This window comes from Toxotes jaculatrix, chromosome 14 (assembly GCF_017976425.1).
Source record: "Toxotes jaculatrix isolate fToxJac2 chromosome 14, fToxJac2.pri, whole genome shotgun sequence".
Lineage (NCBI taxonomy): Eukaryota > Metazoa > Chordata > Actinopteri > Toxotidae > Toxotes > Toxotes jaculatrix.
The window spans coordinates 22,582,132-22,603,376 of record NC_054407.1 but is presented as its reverse complement, the minus strand read 5'-3'; the positions used below and the strand labels follow the sequence as shown (position 1 = coordinate 22,603,376).

The 21,245-nt window shown below is 41.5% G+C and overlaps 1 protein-coding gene across 1 annotated transcript; it reads left to right on the top strand.

The window, feature by feature from the left end:
* The first annotated feature begins 397 nt into the window (after positions 1–397).
* Positions 398–20,693, top strand: LOC121192833 (integrin beta-1-like). Its single transcript, XM_041054742.1, has 16 exons — positions 398–731; positions 10,232–10,298; positions 10,744–10,829; positions 13,416–13,638; positions 13,862–14,032; positions 14,139–14,377; positions 14,481–14,636; positions 14,813–14,908; positions 15,058–15,147; positions 15,357–15,497; positions 15,725–15,927; positions 16,210–16,448; positions 16,531–16,753; positions 17,071–17,303; positions 17,685–17,851; positions 19,359–20,693. The coding sequence occupies exons 2-16, from the start codon at positions 10,232–10,234 to the stop codon at positions 19,422–19,424; spliced, it is 2,400 nt and encodes a 799-aa protein (XP_040910676.1). The 5' UTR covers positions 398–731; the 3' UTR covers positions 19,425–20,693.
* The last annotated feature ends 552 nt before the right edge of the window (positions 20,694–21,245 follow it).

Sequence of the window (21,245 nt, the reverse complement as noted above, 5' to 3'; positions counted from 1 at the left end):
TACTCTAATTATAGTCTCCCCCATTCATTTCTAATGACCGGTGTGCAAAAGCTGAATAAAACTCACAAAACTGTATGCAAATGAATATAATTTATTTTGTGTGTTGAAATCCTCGTTGTGGACAAAGTGAAGGAGTCTTAGGTCAGTCTGAACAAACTACTACTACTAACTACATTTTCCAGAGATAAAACTTTTAAATCGGTCAAATCTGACCGGAGGTTAATCTGCACTCTGTGCGTGTGTGTGTGTCTACATGGACGAACTGCGACTTGTCGCCACATCACATTGACCCGCATTCACCCACCGGTGTGTTTGTTCCTTTGCCGGCTCCTCCCGTGTAGGCGGGGTTTAAACGAGAAAAGGGGTTTGTTGAACTGAGACATAAAAAAAAAAAAAAAAAAAAAAAAAAAAGACTCACCAGGAGCAGCAGCCGAGCTGACGCTGCGGTAACGTGTTCGGGCGAGCCGGGGGACTCGTCGCCTTATTTTTGAACATAGCCCATGTAAATTATTATTTTTATTTATTTTTTTGCTAAGATTGCCCCGCCGGTGTTTTAATCGGTCCTGTACTTGGCGCGTGGGAACGGTGCGGTTATTAGCTAAAACAAAGCGGACCCTCGTTCCCCGTTTTTTCGCTAATCTTCGCCCTCGGTAACCGTCTTGTTTCTTTGAAAGAAGGCACTTCAGAGGGGCAAATGTCGCTGTAAATCACCGGAAAGCATCGGTACAAAGGTGAGTGGTGTTGTTTTAACCCGCCTTTGTCTTATTTAATCGCTGTGCCATGTTTAAGGCGACTTAAAGCACAATGTGAACGACAAAAGCGGAGAAGCGAAGAATGCCTGTGTTCGGGGGCAAACTTTGGGTGTGGGTTAACGATAACTAGCAAGCGGTCCGTAGACAGTTATGTTCACTTCCTCCGAGTACACACAGAAATGTTGTTTATGTATATAAATGTATGAAATGTCGGTATATGTCAACCTACATCTCAGCTATCCCCCCCTTCAATTTGGCTTTTGTACAGAAAGTAGGCCGTGGAACAGCCGCTGTGTATGAGCTGGGCAGTGTGGCTGGTTAGTTAAAGCATGTGAAGATGGTGCGGTTTATCAGTCCAGACTAACTTTAACACCATTTTTAAACTCATGTTAACCTTCATCCTGAAGTCAAAACTGTTAACGAAGGCCTTTATAGATCTGGCACAGTGTGTAAAACATTTCATCTCTAAAAACGCATTAAATATGTTAGTGTTTAGGTGCAACGATTAGTTAATTGACAGAAAATTAACCTGTGACTGTTTGGTAAACAGTATATCTTTTATGGAACGTGAATTTTTATTGTGTTTGTGTATTCCTGTGGTTCTTTCTCTGATAGAGGACATATGGAGCTGCCTGTTCTGGAAAGTGAATATTCAATTTTAAAGCCATCAGGTATTCCTTAGGAATGCATTTAAAGCCTCTGGGTCCATTTGTCCAACTTGGCTAAGAAGATGTTTTGAACATTTGTTGTTTTACATATAAATGAAATGAGCATTTCCTGTAACACTTGATCTGAAGTCAGTAATCTTGCATCTTGGGTCAAAAGCATACACAAAGAAGAAAACCATCCTGAGTAAACCAAAGTTTCGGACACTTGAGTCCAGGTGAACTTGGAAAGGATATCCTGAAACAGACCACAGCTGGAACCCGGTCTGGTCAGACTGCACTGCGGACTGTATAAACTGTGGCTGCTGATACAGTAAGACTGAGATGTGTTAAAACAGGCCAGAGTGGTTAACCAGAATCTAAAGTGTCTTGTTCAGCCTTGCTCATGGCTCTGTTTCAGGACTGTTGGCTGTGCGGTAGTTGGACAAGACCGGTCTTGCCTGCCTTATTCACTTCCTGTAAAGGAATTGTAGCCTGGGGGAGTGAATTTCTTTTCTCCCATGTGAATCTCAGGGAGAGGCTGGATTTGTTGGGACTGAGTTAAAATAGTAATCTGTGCTCCTTGAGTTCTTGCAGCAAAACCTTATGTAGTGACATGGGAATAAAATGCCTTGGGTTAATTACTAGCCTGGCTTGGCTTAAAGACAGCATCGTAATGACATAGCAACAGCTCCGTATCGAGGTGTGAAAACACACGTCTTTAATCTTGTACAGCGTGCACAGATAGCATGGAAACAGACAATATACACCAGGGCTGGTAATTGTAGACATGAGGGGAGACGTGTCTGTAGACTAGAGCAGGCTCCCTGTGGATCACTGACTCACTTCCCTTAGTTACATCGTTGTGATGTTTAAACACAGTGAGCAGTGCTTGTGTAGGAGTTAGGAGTGCCTGGGGCAGCATGGACGGTCATTCAGCGTTACTCAACACCAGGCCTTTACCCGGTCTTGTCAGATATGAGTCATGGATGACGGCCACTTCCAGAGATGGCCAGATGAAGCATGTGGGAGTGGGGTGTATTTGAGGATATGTGATCACGGTTCAAACGTTGTCCCTCTACCCCTTGTATGGAGGTCTGTGTCTGTGGTGAAATGTTGCAGCAGAGACACGGGAAGTTTTGAACAACTTGAGAGGTTGCTGTAAAAAACCAGGTGTGAATACGATGTTTACGTATCATCGCATTTTAAATTGATATGACAAACCTGTTGACAAGCAGCAATGTGATGCTTTTGTTTGTTGGCTGTTTTGCAGTATTTTCTGACATTTTATAGACAGAACAATTAATTGATTAATCAAAAAAAAAAAATCATCAGTTAAAATTTTTCTGACCATCTTCTTTATTGGGGTTTCAGCAGGTTTTCTGAGCCAAAACTGTCATCACACTCTCTCTACATCAAACTGACCGAGTGAACTCCGGGGTCCAGTCAGAGAGAAGTGGAAAAAGCACCCCATATTTTAGTGACATAGTTTTCCACAACATAATATGGAGCTAATTAAGCTGGAATGCGTTATCTCATCTCTCCGAGGAGGGCTGGGAGATCAGGATCTCCTCCATATGACAGACAAACCCCAAACAGGTCTTTCAGTTCATTCTACGACTTTGAAAATTGTGTAGCAGACTGGATTTCACGAATCACGAATATGCTTAATCATCAGCGATTAAGATTATTTTAACTGGCAAAGTTGGTGCTTCAGTATTAACATCCCTTTTGTCTTCATTAAACTGTTCCAGTATATTCAAGTAAGAAAGTGATCATGATAAAAAACACAGGCTAAACATGTACATTATTGTAGGAGAAGTACAACAGAAATTAAGAAATTGTCCTTTCACACATTTTTTTTTACTGTCAGTCCTTTTTTTTTTATGCGTTGTCACAGAAACATAGGGAAACGGACTTCACCTGTTAACACTCATCTAGTTTGACAGGCCTTTTAAGTTCAGTATCAAGCCTCATGGCAGAAGCTGGCTGGATGAAGGAGGTATTTCTGTTTGTTGCAACAAGGTCTTCTTCCTGAGCCTTCAACACCCTGTTGGGGGAGAGAAGGGATGCCTGGTGGTGGTTTAATTTACAAAATGGACGGAGCCTCGCTGAGTTGTTTGGGGGACTTAATGGACGAGAGTGGACTGCGACTCAGGGTGGGGGCCGGCTGGCCGCCCGGGTGGCAAACAGAGCTGGGACGGGGGGATGGGCACCTAACTCATTTTGCGGTCTAACAGATGACCCACCCAGCATGAACAATGCTGACTTGTGTTTAACACCACCAAGTGAAAAAGAAGGTGTGTATAAACTATCCCCAGGCCTCACATGGAGCTCACACACTCCAATTTCTAGAATCCCTGCTCACAGTTGGTGTTCATACCAACTGAAACAATATCATGTGGTGTTAAACTGTTAGACACAATCTACCATAAATCAGCCCTGAAACAGCTACGTCTATGTCTGTAAGATCTTCAGTTGTCCAGGTCACTGAAGTGCTAAACATGCTAATTTTATTAGATCTTTATGTGTTTTTATGGGTTTGTTGATAAGTTGATGCAGCAGAGTGATTTGACGTGTGTCAAATGTCCTCACCGTCTTATGTAGGTTAGTGGGGAAAGAAAGGTTAATGGTTTCAAGTCAGGGCTGAAACAGTCAGTTAGCACATCGACAGAAGCTACAGCAGCTTTTAATACTTGATTAATCATTTATTTTATTCTTTAAGCTTAAATTCCAACATTGCCCCTTTTTTTAAGCTTCTCAGTTGAGCGGATTTTCCACGTTTCTTTATCTAATATGGTAGTAAAGTGAATATCTTCTTACTTTGAACTGTTGGTGGCACAAAACAAGCAATTTGAAAGTCAACCTTTCAGTGGTTTCTGGTGGACAGCTATGTAAAGGAGATACTCTTTCGGAATGACCATATTGCTCTACGTACGCACCGTTTGCTGCACGCCCTTATAATGAAGTGCAACGTCATAACAGGCTTGACAGACTCTTTACATTCAAAGATGTTTGTAACGAAGTGTTAACGTAGCGGGAAAAAAAAGAAACAGAAACTTGTGTTTGGATTGTTTATGATTTTCCACGCTCTTTGTTACATGTGCCACCTGGCTACGATTAGCAACACAGCTAACACACAACCTCAAACAAGGACAAACAAAGCCCAGGGAGCGACCTGTTGTGAAAACCCTAAGTCACAGTGGCGAAAGCAGTTTGCGCTCAAGTTTTGTTGCTGTACAGCATTGTTAGCAAAACATGCTCGTGTTCACATTCACTTTGTCAGAGGGTAGTCTGATCAGTGTGCCACTCGAGGTTACTGAAGCACCGTGTGGTTAACCTGTTCACATGAAATGAGGAACCACTGAGAAACCAGCCAGAGTTGTGGTAGCGTTTTGCATTCAGCTCACGATGGTGTACTTCCAGTTTTATTTATGATTGCATGCACGAAGGGCTTCAGCATTAGTTATTAGTGTTTTTGTTCTCAAACAGATTATATGTAATGCAAAAGCGAGATGAGATAATCACACTCGTAATGTTTTTTAATACCTGTGTTCAGCAGGGACAGCTGTGTATCAGCAAAGCACATTCTGCAGGAAACACTTTCTGTGGTTGCTCTTTTCGTGAACTCGTTTGCCAGAGGTGAACGTGGGGGGAGGTGCAGAAACTTTTTTAAAGAATTTAGAATTTGTTTTTAATCATATGCTTAATTTTTATGTATGTTTCATGTTTATTATCGTACGGTTTTTGTAAAGAAACCTGACCTGGTCGTTATACTCAAGTCAAGTTTGTGACACACGCCGTAAACTCAATCATGTGGAGGCACATAAGGCCTAGTTTTTGAAATGTGGTCATATGCTCTAAACATGGACTTTGTTAAGGATTACTAAACAGTCACAGATGTGCTCTGCTCCACCTTTAGACAACACCAGGCTTGTCTGTTTAAAGCTGCACGAGCCGCAGCAACAAGTCACAGAGGGGTCAGGAAGGCTGATGATCTGCAGGCCTTATAGACATATTTTGCTCTTAATCAGATAATACAATTCTTTCGCTTGGGCAACACCCACACATTAACCACAGATTCACTCGCAGACCACTGGTTAATGAGCGTTCCTTGCCACTCCCAGCTGAGGGCATTCCTGTGGGAGTGTAAATCAGACTGACATGGATCTCATTGTGCACGATTTCAAAATAGGAGTGAGTTGTCCCATCAGGAGGAAGTCTTTTGGCTCAGACTTTGCTCAGACAGTTTCCCTAGTTAATGGCCAAAGATAAGGCACTGCACCACCATTGGTGAACAGAGGAAGGGGCAAACAAAGAAGTAGTGGTGAGACATGTCGGCACAGTCTGAGTCAAATTCCTCATGGTCACCTCCTGTTTTTAAGTGTGACTGAAACCGACCCGGAAAACCCCAGATCTTTTTAAGTGAAAGAATAATCCTTAAATATGGCTGAAGACCATATTTATGAGGAATTTGCTTTTTTTTCTGAGGAACCCAAATCTTTCTTCATGTGGAGCGACCTAATTATTAGGGACACCTCTCAGTAAAATGCAACGCTGCAACTGTCTGACCACAGTCACTGATGTAAACAACTTGGAGCCCAGTTGATCAATATAAACTTTAGACCAGTCAGTGAACTCTGCGTTGGGTAAGATTTATGTCTAACTTGAACGCGGTGTGTGTGAGTTGTCTTGTTTTTTATCACGTCCTCTTCTGACTATTATTAGTCAGGCTGTTTGTTTATACACGTCTCAGTTTTTTTTTCTCTCCAAAGTGCTGCTCTGAATAACCACTGCAAACCAAATGAACAATGTGATCAGTCATTTTTCATAAAAGGTCTTTGTTTGAGGCGAGACGGTCCACCTCCACTACGACACGCTGTGAGAAACCCTGAGTTCATTTCCACCCCACCGTACACTGCAGCCTTCAAAATGACCATGAAGTTGAGCCAACACACAACTTTTAGCTCAGTGTAATAAGAGCCTGAAAAAGCCAGAAATCAAAATACATCATTGATGTAAAAATCCAGTGAAAAGTCGGACATCGCCATGCAACAGTCTTCACTGATGTGCAGCATTGTCTACAATGGCCTAATACAGAAAAGTCACCGCAGGAATGCCGCTGTAAAGTAGGCGGAGATGTCGCACAGGGAGTCGATTCTTTGTAGGAGTGCGAGATGTGTGAGCAGAGGAATACTCTGTGTCCCTGAGGCCTTTTTGACTTTCAGACCGCAGAGTGAATCAAAACGCCTCGACCTGTCTGAACCTGATGGCAGGCAGCGCACCCGTAACAATGAGTGCTGTGCAGGGTTGAGTTTCACTCATCGCCTCTCAGCAGCTGTTGGAAGAGATTCTTGATAAAACATTTGTCCGGGTCTGTGCTTGCCTCCCGCTGTTTGTGTTTGAAAGCTTGGCTAATGTATTGGTTTTTAAGAAGCAGGTAGCGTTTACACATCCAAACTGACAAGCATGAAAAAAAAAAGAAGACACGGGATTGAGTTGTTAGTTTGTCTTGATTTACTGAGAGTTACTGGGGCGAGGACGGTCTCTTTTAAGGCCAGAACACACTACTGTGTTTAAAGATTGTTACTGCCTGAACTCGCCATCATTTCAGCTTTTTAATAAGTTTCTCATTTCAGTGTTCATCACGTTAATGTTCCGTTTCCTGTTTGCGAGGTGTTGTTATTTTGGCCAAATCACTCAGTAGGAAGTCTTGTTTCTGTCCCCGGGTGTTTCGTCGTTACAGAGGCTGCGGTGGCTGGTGTAAAAGGAGAAGTTCATCAGATTAATTCAAGAAAAGAGTTTTATCGTGTTTTCATCATTTCATTTCCTAATTTTATGTCTAGAATCTTCACAAATTGAGGAGTAATCATGTGTCTTGAGCTGTGTTTTTATTTATGCTTTAAAGAGTACTTACACTTTTAATTAGCTGATCTTTTGATTTGTGATGCCACTTTTTAGTTACAAGTTTACACACCTGGTGCATTACGTGTTTCACAGTTGCTCTTTGTGATTCCACCTGACAGTGTTGGTATTCAGAGGATTTCTTACTGCAGCCTTATACCTGTTAATGTTTGGCTTTAAAAGTTGGGAGGTGATGTACACTCTCACTTTGCAAAGAGCTTGTTTTGTGTTACTGCAGTCGCATATCCATATTTGAGAAATGCCTGGCAACAGCCTCTGTGTCAGTTACTGTCCTTTGTGTTGGAATGAGCTGGGCCCGTTCTGGTTACTGTTAACAGAGGCTGAATTGCAAATGAGAAATTGTGACATTAACATTCAGCACCATGACTACAAAGTGTGCGTCGTCCCCGTCTTCTCCCGTCTGACCATACAAAGTCATGATTGGACACCGTTTACCACTGTTACTCTAAATATTAGGCTCTCAGGTCTGTCATCACGAATACTCATAGGCCATAGTTTTGGCCTGACGATATTAGAGGGAGGTTTAAGTCTGAGACACGTGGTCTCACTCTTTTGGACCCCGCTGTACTCAGAACTCAACAATAATGGATAATCATTCATGGTTCCTCTTTATCTCATTGCAAAAGATGTTGAGCAAACTTCTTTGCGTTAGTTAAAATGTAAATAAACCAAAAATGTCAACCACCCAGACACATTAGTTTCTGTAAGACTTCATTCCCTGTCCCATGCATTAAGGAGAAAATTGATTAGAAGAGCTCCAGTGTGTCTTAGAGACAGATTGTTCTTGTTATCTCTGCTGAATTCACCACATATCAGTTGGGCCTTCCTTTGCCATGTCTCACAGTTATGAATTAGATCTCCTCACTCTGTCTGCTTGAAGCTGTTCTCAGCTCTTATCAGCTGTGACGTTTGAGACGTAAAAGCTGACTCGTATATTCGTCCTTTTCCATTGAGCCAGTGACGTCTTCTCCTGTGGTCAGACTGTCATTCAGATATGACTGTTGAGTTGCTCTCAACTGTTTATAGCTCTTTTAAGTTGAAAAGGCAGTGGTATTTAATTCAACCCAGGCTTTTAATGAACTTGATTGATTTTAATCAATATGAGATTAACAAGCGAGCTGGTTTTCAAAGTTATCATGCACCAGGATCATTTCTAGAAATGCCAGTGCCTCTGCCCAATGCCAATATGTGGCACACAGGAATTGGAGACCCCCTCTCAGTCTGTCAGCTCTCTGCAGTTTGCAGCCCTGTGCAGGACGAGCCCCAGAGCAGTACACAAAGCTGGTCCTCAGGAATGTTGGGGAGGAGCCTTAATAGTGTAGAAGGTCTTTCCAGTTGGAGTTGGTCAGAGTTTTATTAATCATCTTGCTGGGAATGTTGCATGTTGAACATTTTGTCCGTCTTGCCACGAGTTTTTGTTTGTGTCAAGTTTTGTGCTTTGCTGTTTTTGATAATGTCAGATTTTTTTTTTTCTATCCTCCACTATTTCCCAAATCATCCAGTGTGGCATACTGTGTCAGTAGGCAATTATCACTAAACGGCTTTGAGGAAACTTGCATTTAAGTTGGTCATTAAGCCTCTTTTGGCCTCGGTTTGCAGGATGTGGTTGTTTTGATGCCCGTTCTCTGACACACGTTGCACTGCAGCAAACTGATCACTGATCAACTTTTCACAGAGCATTTGCTGGAGAACGTGGAGTCAGTGGTTTTACCTTAACAATGCTCATAATTAAGTGTGAAAATATCCTTTACTCGTGTTGTATAAATATAAGTGGCCCTTTTATCCCCTGACACTTTAAGAATTGGTGAATTAGCTTAACATCCAGCAGGGATAGACTACTGTGGGACACAGCTGTTGACTCAGCTACCGTCTGATTTCCTGACGTGTGTCTTACTGGGGCAAATACACAGAAAGTTGGTCTGTATTTCTGAGTTTGAGGATTGGGCAGACAGTCAAGGAAGTGTGTCACTGCAGTTTGGGGGATGGCAGAGTTTCAGGAGGAGGCATGAAACAGCCTCACCAAATATGGGAACGCACACATGTATGTGAACACTTATACTGAGCCTCTTTCTGTAGTTTCTCTGTGACCTTAGCTGCCCGTAACATTTGTCTGCACAAAAAGCTGCTGTCACACTAACAATCTTCAGCTACTTTAGAGATTTTTGTCTGTTTATTTCTTTTCTTTTTTTTAATGTTTTGTCTGAGTGGCTTGTCCTCAGCAGCTCAGCTCAGTGTGGTAAAGAGGAATCATAGGCCTGCTCAATGAACCACAGCTAAGCCTTCCTACTTTATGTTCTTTAGTGTGGCAGCTTGAAGTGTTGAATTAACGGTGCTGCTGCTGCTCTGTTACAGCCATTACATGTCCACTGTTTGACTCATTATGAGTAACAGTGGTTAAGACTTAACACCGGAAGTATAAAGGTGATTCTTCTCTCCTTTACACAACATTTTTCATAATCCTCTTCAAACCTCTGTTCCCTCTTCCCCTTGTATGTCTTCCTCTATCTTATTTCTTTCTAATTATTCTCTCATGTACCCTGTTGAGATTACAAGCGCCTTTTTTTTACGTTGGTAATTTCCAAACCGCAGTTAGTTAGAAAGTATCACAGAGAGAAATGAAAATACTGAATCAAAACCTGGTGTGACAGTAAGTGTGTTTGGGATAAAGGGCGAATAGACCAACCTTTTCCTGTGTTTGCACACATGGTGGGTGTGTGATCACACTTTCAGATGTACAGGTTCTCTTTTGTGTGTGTGTGGGTTGAGTAGAAGACAGTAGAAGTTACGTGACCCGTGCATATTTCTACCCTTCAACACATGTATGCACGTTTGGAAAATGTGCCAGGCTTCAAATGTAGATCTGTTTGTTTCATCCTGCATCCTGATTTGTATTTTGTTTTCTTGTTACAGATGGATCTGCGGTTACTTTTAATAGCATCATTATCAGCGGTCCTCGGTGGCAGCTGGGCACAGAAAGGTAAGAGCGCAGAAATGTCATAAATATGTTTAGATTTTGTTCTCCTCCTTATCTTGTTAAATATTAGCTAATTCACAGAGTAGCGTGTGTTTTTAATGGTCGCACTAGTGCAGCGCAGTTACTATACCACTTTTGTCTTAGATAAGCCTCTGGTTTGAGGTGCAGAGTGCCATACAGCGATAGAATGGGCACTATTTTTTTCACTCCTCAGACGTTGTATTTCTCCATTCTTTATGGTTTTTGTGAGGACTTTTTTTTTTTTTTTTTTTTTTACAAGGTGAAGTCATCTGTTGGTGAACTGCCGCGAGCTTTTCACAGCATGACTCAGTTTTCTTAACTGGGAAGAGCTTGTGCTTTGGAGTCAAAAACCAAAGCTGGTTTGAGTTAGTGAACTCATGGAAATTTTGTCCTCCTGGCTAAAAGGAACTTGTGTTGTCTCTTTCAGAGGGAAGCAAGTGCATCGACGCCAACGCGCAGTCATGCGGGGAATGCATTCAGGTCGCAGAGACATGTGGATGGTGCTCGGATGAAGTGAGTTGAATCAGTAAAGCCGTCACTAAACTATTTTATCACATGACACCGTGAAAATGTATCTAGAAGATCTTAAACTGAGGGTGTAGCACTTTCAGAGGTGGAGCTTCCTCTGTGGTTGGTTTTACAGCGCTGCCAGATGCACACAGCTGGTAGTCATTATCTTGTGCATGAAATAGTGCAATCTTTAATAAATCTAAAGAATTGTTTTTTAATAATCATCTAGGACAAGTACAACATTTCCAAAAATCTGTGTATGACAGGCTGGAGTCACAGGTTAGTTTTTTTTTAAGTAAACACATAATCCAACGATTAATATTGGTATTTTGAAAAGGAGGTAAGGTCCCAACGTAAGAAAATATTTTTCCTTGTTTCCTCAAAGGAAGACGAGGAAAAATAGGCACATGAAGATAAATATACAAACATACATAATATACATAAACACAGGGTAGCAGTAGAGAGTTAAAAGATTAAAGAGACTTGTCCTCTCTTGCCTTTCGACCAAAGGCAAGTAACCACAACTACTCCATTAATTGTAAGCATCAGTTCTGCTGCTTCTTGTCTCACAGTGGAATCTCTGAATAATCTTGTTTAATTAGACCTTTTCTGTACCAAAGGCAAATATATATACGTGCACTGCAGTATGGAGTGAACAGACCACAGCAGAGGAAAATACTGACATACAGGAGCATGAACATGAGTCAAAATGAAATGTTTATTTACTTTCACAGCTGGGATAAATCAGTAGCCTACAGGACAAAGAAATGACAAATGTTTTTCAATGTCATGCTGTGCTGCAAATGTTGAGAAAATATTTTCTGTTTCTACATGAAAGAAATGGATTACAGTCCATCAACTTTGTTGTGGTGATTCGCAAGTTGTGCAGATTCTTCAGTTTCAATTTCACACAAAGGTTAACATATATCAGTGGAACAAGGCCGTAATTAGTTTAGGTCATATTGTGATATGAGAGTATGAGAAACCTGCCTTATTACTGCTACCTCAAACACAAATAAATCAGTGTGAGAGAACAAAAAGTCACCTGGAAGCTTTGTAATCCAGTCGTTTACTGCAGTTCTGCAGATACAACACACAGAGGGGGCATGAGGCGCGAACATGGCACCACGGGAAATTTGGTCGATGGGCATTAAAGATAACGGGCCCACTCTGCTAAAATTAGTGGGGGGGTTTTTTCTGAACTTAAAAGCTGCTTTGTTTAGTCCTCATATCCACATCACTAACTGCATACAATCTTGGTATGTTGTCATTACCTGGAACCATCATTAGTCATCAGCGAAATATTGGCTCTCTCTCAGGGTTGGGTGTTTTTGTTAAATTAGCATATTCCAGGACAAAGCTGCATTCCTGTAAAATCTTGTCTGTACTCCTCAGTCACGGCGCTGACTGATATCCAACCTCAGTTTATGAAATGTCAAAATGACTCCAGGCCTTGGTTCAGTTGTGGTGGCCTTTTTTCCTGATAAGGTGAAATATCTGCAGCACGGAAGTACATTTGGTTTGTTCTTCTCATACCCTGATTTTTTTTTTTTTCTTTAAAATCTGAGAGGCAACGTGATGTGGAGCTTTAACAATCACAGTGAACTGACTATACTGAAACACCCTCTGTATCTCACCTACATCCTACAGAGCTGAATGTTCAGGGCCATAGGTGTCTTTCATTTCTGTGTTTTTTTTTTAAACTTTCGCAGAAATCTTTATCTGATGTGTACGGCAAGATGCAGCGGAGGAAAAAATGGCCTCTGTGAGTCATGTGGTTTTAAAGGAATTAGGTCAAAGCATTATTTTTGTTTTGACTGAGTTCATTGTCTCAAGTTCTCCTCCATTATGCCTTGTGGGATATCATGTGCGTCCAATCTGTATTCTTAGCCAGGCCTCAGAGTCATCTGTTTCTCCTTGTCTCCTGCTCCTTACAAACAATGGCCTAAGAAAAAGAGACGGTTTGAGGCAGTTTATGTGAAGTGGGATGATTTGCAGGGGCCTCATTGGTTGGAAAAGCACTCTCTCACGTCAAAGATCCTGTAAATTGTATCTGTAGTATTTCTGCACCAGAGATCATCTGCTCAAAAGTAGATGTGTTGTATTTGGCATCAAGATCGTTTGTTTTTCTCATAAAAGTTTAATTGAATGAATGTGTGGACCTATAAAGTGAGTGATTCATATTTCATGTAAAGTCCTGCTGTTCTTGTAACATGTTTGTCAGGATGTATTGTGTTACGGTGCAAATTGCCGACATGTTTCTTCGTGCCAGACCCGCCAAGACAAATTCCCGTACATTTACAGGACTTTTTCCAGATGTTTCAGCACATGTAAAAAATTACCTTATAATTTTGTGCTTGATAAAATTGTAAGACTTGTTGAAGATGGTGAAAATGTCTTTTTACACCATTATAACATTTTTTTAAATCTAAAATGTCACAGATTAGATCCCTGCTACTCTAAGGTTTCCATCTTCTCAACAAAGCTTAAGCCAAAAGCATATTTAAGAAAATAGATAGAAAATAGTTAGGTAACGTACAGATTTCATGTAAAATAATCTTTATAACAGACTCTTTTGCTGTTTTGCAGAATTTCCTCACTGTGGGTGAATCTAAGTCGGCGCGCTGTGATGATCTGGAGTCCCTGAAGAAAAGAAACTGTGCCGTGACAAAAATTGAGAACCCACGCGGAGAGATTGCCATCAATAAGAACAAGCCTGTCACCAACCGCAAGAAGGACGTGGCTGAGAAACTGAAGCCTGAGCAGATCACTCAGATCCAGCCCCAGAAACTCACACTGACACTCAGATCTGGTAAATATTCGATTTCTGCTGCTCTCAGACTCTGAGGGCTTTGCCAGAGCAGGAGAGAGGTCTGGCTGAAAATGCTGTGTTTTACTGAGTATATATATTTTGGTAGTTTAGCAGTATATGGTACCAGGGCAGACCAGTCAAATGAGTCATTATCTCTGTGAAATATTATATATTATAATAAATATAAGTAAAACACTAAACATTGCCATGCTTTGTCCTGAAGGTGAGCCCCAGACTTTCAAACTAAAGTTCAAGCGTGCTGAGGACTACCCCATCGACCTGTATTACCTCATGGACCTCTCCTTTTCCATGAAAGACGATTTGGAAAATGTCAAGAACCTTGGCACTGACCTGATGAGGGAAATGCAGGCGATCACTTCAGACTTCAGGATTGGTAAGGAGAACTTGAGTCCCAGTGAAGGGATAGTGAACAACAGAAAATCTGTAGTGTTACAAATATTTTTATGATCCTCAGTAAAATACCCCCCCCCCCCCCATAGGTTTTGGCTCCTTTGTGGAGAAGACGGTCATGCCTTACATCAGCACCACGCCAGCCAGGCTCATCAACCCCTGCACAGGGAACCAGAACTGTACCAGCCCCTTCAGCTATAAGAACGTCCTGAAGCTGACAGACAACGGAGACGAGTTCAATAAGCTGGTCAGTCAGCAGCAGATCTCAGGAAACCTGGACTCTCCAGAGGGGGGTTTCGATGCCATCATGCAGGTGGCGGTCTGTGAGGTGAGAAGGGGCGAAGCTCAGTAGTGTGCTTTTTAACGGTTGCTTCTAATGTCAGCAGTCAGTAGATCAAAGCTTATTTTGCCATTGCCCTGTATCTTCCCAGGAGCATATCGGCTGGAGGAACGTGACTCGTCTGCTGGTGTTTTCCACCGATGCTGGTTTCCACTTTGCTGGAGACGGCAAACTGGGCGGCATTGTCCTGCCCAACGATGGGAAGTGTCATCTGGAGAACAACATATACACCATGAGTCACTACTATGTATGTAGTTTATCTATTCAGCGGGAGTTGGCTGAGCATATGAGATGTTACAAGCTTGATCCTTTTTACTGATGAGCTCAGTTTAATATTGATGTTAAGAGTTGTCGCTCACCAGACCCACATTTGACCATACAGTTTTTATATTTATTTACCTGCGTTGATGAATCCTATTTCAGGACTACCCCTCCATCGCCCACTTGGTCCAGAAACTCAGTGACCACAACATCCAGACCATCTTTGCTGTCACTGAGGAATTTCAGCCCGTTTACAAGGTAGACTTTGTTTTCTGCACATTGCACTTGTAAAATAGCATCTTTAATGAAAATTACTCATTTAATTTACGCCATATAATTCAAAAGTGAGGTGTACATTTAAAATTGGTTCATTGTACTGTCACTTGTAACGCTCTTGTCTCTTACAGGAGTTGAAAAATCTTATTCCTAAATCAGCTGTTGGCACGCTGTCCTCCAACTCCAGCAACGTGATCAAACTCATCATTGACGCTTACAATGTGAGTCGGACTCCTTTACCCTGTCCAAGTAAAGATTCAGTGTAAATTAAAAACTGAAGGCAGTGTCTCAGGTCCTCCTTCCTCCTGGCTTACATACATAATACTTCCAAACATTCAGGTTACATGAATGCTGCCTGTCTAAGCAATTCACCCAAAGCTGACAGCCCATAGTGACTGTTTAACTTTATTCACTCTGTTCTTTCGGACAGTCTTTATCATCTGAGGTCATTCTGGAAAACAGCAGGCTGCCAGAGGGAGTTTCCATCACCTACAAGTCCATGTGTAAGAATGGTGTTGAGGGAACAGGGGAGAATGGCAGGAAGTGCTCCAACATCTCCATCGGAGACGAGGTAGATACGAATCTTTTTGTTGCACTGCACTGTGTACACATGCAGTTAGCATGGCGGTCTTTTTGTCCTTTTGCTACACAGATTTTTAAAAAAGTCACCTCAAAATAAAAATAAGAAACATTTCACAAGCTAATAATCTGAATCATGTCTTGCAAATGGCACAGTAACCTTCAAAGTGTCCTCCTCATTAGGTTTAGTGATCCTATAACGTCTCCTCTGGTCTCCAGGTGCATTTCGACATTTCCATTGAATCCCAGAAGTGCCCATCGGATGGCAAGTCTGAGATCATTAAAATTAAACCGCTAGGCTTCACTGAGGAGGTGGAGATAGTTCTGAACTTCATCTGCGACTGTCAGTGCGCTGCAGAAGGACAACCCGAGAGTGAGAAGTGCCATGAGGGCAACGGGACCTTCGAGTGTGGAGCCTGCAAGTATGTACTAAGCCCGGAAGATTTACTTGATCAGTGCTGCTTAACCATGTAAAATGGAGCCTCAAGAACTGTGAATTTTCAGTTTCCAGCCACAGTTGTACATCTTTAAAAGCAGCAGTGATAAATTGAATGAAAACCAAGTCACACCCATTGGTTCAGACTAGTGTTTTTACCTTACCTTGTGTTTTTTTGTCTTGTTTGTTTATTTTCTGGTCATAATGTTAAACTGTGATGACACACTGACATCACTGAAATGGCTAACCTCCTTATCTTCTGGATCAGGTGTAATGAGGGACGTATTGGGCGTCTTTGCGAGTGCAGCAAAGACGAAGTCCGGACAGAGGACCTAGATGCCAACTGCCGAAAAGACAACGGTACGGATATCTGCAGCAACAACGGTGACTGTGTCTGCGGCACCTGCGAATGCAAGAAGCGGGAAAACCCAGCGGAGGTCTACAGCGGAAAATACTGCGAGTGTGACAACTTCAACTGTGACCGCTCCAGCAACAAGCTCTGCGGAGGTAAGGATTGTTATTTGAAACACTGACACCGGTTTTATTGTAAGCTGTGTGGTGACCTTTGTCATTGCCTGTGCTTCACCAGGACATGGGCGTTGTGAATGCAGGAAGTGCATCTGTGACGCCAACTACACAGGCAGTGCCTGCGACTGCTCCCTGGATACCTCCACCTGCCTCGCCAAGAACGGGCAGATCTGTAACGGACGTGGCACTTGTGAATGTGGAATGTGCAAATGCACCAATCCCAAATTCCAGGGTCCAACTTGTGAGATTTGCCCCACCTGCCCCGGTGTCTGCACTGAGCACAAGTGAGTCTGAGGCTTTCAGGCTTCGCTGGAAATTTAAGATTCAGAAATCTTTAAATGTAGTGTTCCTAATGATGAGACCTATTATGAAATACATTTGGGCATTCATAGCAACCTGGGGGGAGTTTATGGATAGATTATAGTAGACTCAATATATTTCCATCTCGTATCTTGGCTTCGGATCTGCCTCAGTAACTGTTCCCTGCTCATTGGTTGCAATGTAAGTTGACTTCTCTGCCTTCTGCTCATGTATGCTGAGACTCTGCTCAATAGATTTTCCACCGTGGAGATATAATCAAGCTCTGTGTGTGTTTTCACAGAGATTGTGTGCAGTGCATAGCATTTGGGGCTGGTGAGAAGAAGGAGACATGTGAGCGGGACTGCAACTACTTCATATTACACAAGGTGAAGGATCGTGACAAGCTGCCCCAGCCCACAGACCAGAGTTTCCCACTGACTCACTGCAAAGAGCGAGATGCCAACGACTGCTGGTTCTACTATACCTACGCCATCAGGAACGACACCAAGGAGGTCTATGTGGTGGAGAACTTGGGTAGGATTCGATGCTAAATTCTGTGTAAATTAATCAGAAGTTGAAAGCCAGCCCGACTGATGCTGTTTGTTTTCACTCGAAAACATCTTAACTTAAAAGTACATTGTGGAGATTTTGACAACCAGCTGTGGAGCAGTGTATTCATTTGTCCTTATGTTTATGTCTCATGCGCATACATAAGTATGCAGGTGACAAACGATACAATACTACATGTGACAATCGTATGCACTAGTTTTTTCTAGTATTTTCAAACAACCAAAATAAAAAAAATAGACACACATTTTCTGTTTTGAAGCTGTGTGCTCTCTTATCCTTTAAAATAGTTGTTCTTCTCATCAGCAGTGGATTTCATATGGTCTCTGTGCATTTTCTGTATTTCAGAGTGCCCAGCAGGACCTGACATCATCCCCATCGTGGCAGGTGTGGTAGCGGGCATTGTGCTGATCGGCCTCGCACTGCTGCTCATCTGGAAACTACTCATGATCATCCACGACCGCAGAGAGTTCGCCAAATTTGAGAAGGAGAAGATGAACGCCAAGTGGGACACGGTGAGTCAGTCACACCAAAGCACTTGAAGCAAGAGCTGATCAGACTTTTCCTTAGCGCGCAGGCCTCACTCTTCCTCACAGAACCGAGAGAATCTCCAGCTCTGTGGCCCTCACTGTCCTTGATCAACCTGATGCTGTTGTGTTTAGTCTTTATTCACTGAGGGAGCGGCTTTCCCCTCCGCTGACAGTGCTGCCTCTCACTGTCCACATGGTACAACTGCACAACCATAAAAGGCAATGAAGCTGAGAAGGAGGAGGGCTGATGGGTGACCGACCACTGCTGCTCGCTGTTGTTTGTCACAGGAGCAGAGTTTATGGCTTAATTTGGGAAGCAAACATTCATCACGGGCAGTGTTTGTGGGAAGTACTTGTAAACATAATTAGTTACCATATTACTTAAGCAGATGTTAGCAGATTGGTCTCACAGTTACTCTCTGTTTTAAAAAAATAACTTGTCAGTTGTCTTTGTATCCACAGTTTGTTTCAGGGAAGCTGTGAGTTTTGTATTTTTGCAAACAGTTAAAATGATATTGAGGGAAAATGAAAGTAAAGACATCCAGATGAAATGCAAAAAAAAAAAAAAATCATAGTTCACGTGATATTAAAAACAACATACCACTTTAACAGAAATCATGATTGTTAGTACATATCATTATTAACATGTTAGAGATGGAAAAATGAAGAAAAAATAAAATAAATAGTCATCATGTCGACACATTAATCAAATGTGTTAAATTTCTTCCTCATCTTTCCTGCTGTCCTGAACATTTTTCCTCAGACTGTCCTTGCCTCTGTTCTTATTCATTTCTTTTTCTTCTGTTTTGCCTTCATCTTCCCCCTTTCTTTCTCCTTGTTAGCAAGGGAACCCCATATACAAGAGTCCTATTAACCAGTTCCAGAATCCCAGCTATGGGAATAAAGCAGCTGCTCTTTAGGTCAAAGTTTGTATCACCTGTTGGCTTTGTGTACTTGCATGAACTTTCTGTGTGTAGTTTTACACCTCCATTGGCTTTATGTGTGGCTGCAGTGAAATGAAAGGTTTGGTGAGTGCATGTTTTGAAAGTGGCATGCTTAACCAGAGGTGACCTCGCTATGCCTCGTTATACTGAAGTGAATTGTTTGTGTAGTATGTTTTTTTTTTTTTCTTGAAATTTAAGTCAGTTTTCCAGAAGGAGAAGTATTAACATGAAGTAAAATAATATAGTTAATACATCATTGTTCAGCTCATATAACCTAACCTATTTTGACCAAACTATTACCTCAGGCTGAATAGTGAGAAAGATCAGTGTGGCCTCATGCTTGTTGCTGGCTTTTCTTGTCTGCTATCATACTGTAGAAGTTAGTCTGAAACTGTTTTTAATCTGAAACTGTTTAGCTTACTGGTTTTGAAATTCTGTTATCATGACACCGCAAACGTGAACTACGTGAAAGTTTTACAAGTGCTGTAATTTGTTGGCCTGGTTACTCACAACAGTTTAACTCACTGCCGTTGTTTTGTCTCTTTCAGGGCGAGAATCCAATCTACAAAAGTGCCGTAACAACTGTCGTCAATCCAAAGTACGAGGGCAAATGATTGAGCTTTATCTTCGTTGTGACAACACTGTATGGAAAAGAGAATGGGCTGGGGTGAAGGGAGGGGGCGGGGTTTATAATGCTCTCACTGTTTGTTTGTTTGTTTGTTGTTGTAGTCACCAAATCATAGAATGCATTTTGCCACTATTTCTGTTTGTTTTACTAACTTGGTTTATTTTCTATGCATCATTTGAAACATGTACAGTCTGTGTAAATGTGGGGTTTTATATTTTATTTTATGCTTCTGCAGAACTTGAGAGAATGTGTTTTGAACTGATTGTTTTCCGCCACAGGACTGGCAGGGTAGCAGAAAGTCTAACTGTGCCTTTTTTTTGATAGAACCATCAAGCCATCAGTGTTTTGTTGAGGGTTTAATTGGATGTTGAAAATGGGCAACAAATGAAGTGTTCCATTCCAAATTACTACATGAATAAAGTTAAGTGGGCAGCAGTCTATTGGTCAGTGATTCAAAAATGCAGGTGAGCAAAGGTCTGAAGGTGGAATTGCCATCTGAGCAAAGGTTTTATTGTGTCTGTAATCATTTGGACTGAGTAGGTGTCTTTCCTTTTTAAATGTCTCTTTGGATTGAACTCTTCAAATGTAGCACCAGTTGGCCGTGTGTGGCAGCAATGAATTGTGTACAGTATGTTCTGGGTTCTGTGTAAAGCCATATATGTATTCGCAGAACAGGGCTGAAGGCGTTAGTATTTTTTTCTGAGTGAATTAATCCCTCTGAACAATCAATTGAATAGTATCTTTACGAAAGATATTTTCTTGGGCTGCCTTTCTAGGTGAAAGGACGTTGGTGCACAGTAGTTTTACTGTTTGGCTCCAGGTTTTACTTGCTTAATTTAAAAGCCAACTCAGGTCCTTAATTCTTCACAGCAATGCCAAATACGCAAACCTGCCTTATTTGCTAACTAAATTTGCTTATCTTGAAATGCCTTGTTTTATTTGTACAATATGAACTGGGAATGGTCTCAGTTTTTTGTTTTTACCTGTGGGTAATCCCACCAACTATTGGGTGGTACCTTGATCAAACATTTTTTTTATTGAACAGAAATAGGAATGGATGTAATGTCATTTAGTTCGGTGGTAAGGGAATGGTCTCAAGATCTCAAGAATTTTTTGGTTTTTGTAAAGAGAAAAAGGTTACACCTGTCACCATTGTTTTTAAGTGCCTTTTTTAATTTCTACAAAACATTCACATTTGCAATTCTGTATTTCTGAAATTATTTATTGAATAAACATTCAAAACAATTTACCCCTATATTATTATGTGATTGCTATATTTTGGATCTGTAATTTACTCACTGGTGTGTTCAATGTGTACCGGGAGGTCTTTTATTGCTGTGAATGAACTGATAACACTCTTCGGATGCAAACAAATGATCTGGTCCCTCAACAAAACTGAGAACAAAGGAAAAAGAAATCCCCAAAGCATATAAAGAGGATTTTAAAAAAGTAAAACAAAATAAAATATGAAACTAAGTTAAAACAGAATAAGACACATTAAACAGTATAATAAAAATTACACTGCAGCTACAATGCAACATAGCCCCAGGTTTAAAGTAAAGCTTACTGTTTAGATTCTTAATCATTATGCATTGTCATCAGGGAGGCATCTGATCCGTCTTAAATTCATTGTGTAGCATGATAACGAGCCCAAAAGTACAGTTAGAGTCATAAAGAACTATCTTCAGAAACAGGAAGAACAAGGACTCCTGTAATAGCTGGTCTGGGCCCCATAGAGCCCTGATCTCAGCATCATGGAGTCAAGACTGGGATTACAGGAAGAAAGAGAAGACACTGAATCAGGTTT

Excerpts from the sequence above, each read along its gene's own strand:
- LOC121192833 (XM_041054742.1), top strand. The coding sequence starts at position 10,232 with ATGGATCTGCGGTTACTTTTAATAGCATCATTATCAGCGGTCCTCGGT. Across the intron at positions 14,033-14,138 it reads CACTTCAGACTTCAGGATTG|GTTTTGGCTCCTTTGTGGAG; the intron begins GTAAGGAGAACT and ends CCCCCCCCATAG. Across the intron at positions 14,637-14,812 it reads ACACCATGAGTCACTACTAT|GACTACCCCTCCATCGCCCA; the intron begins GTATGTAGTTTA and ends ATCCTATTTCAG.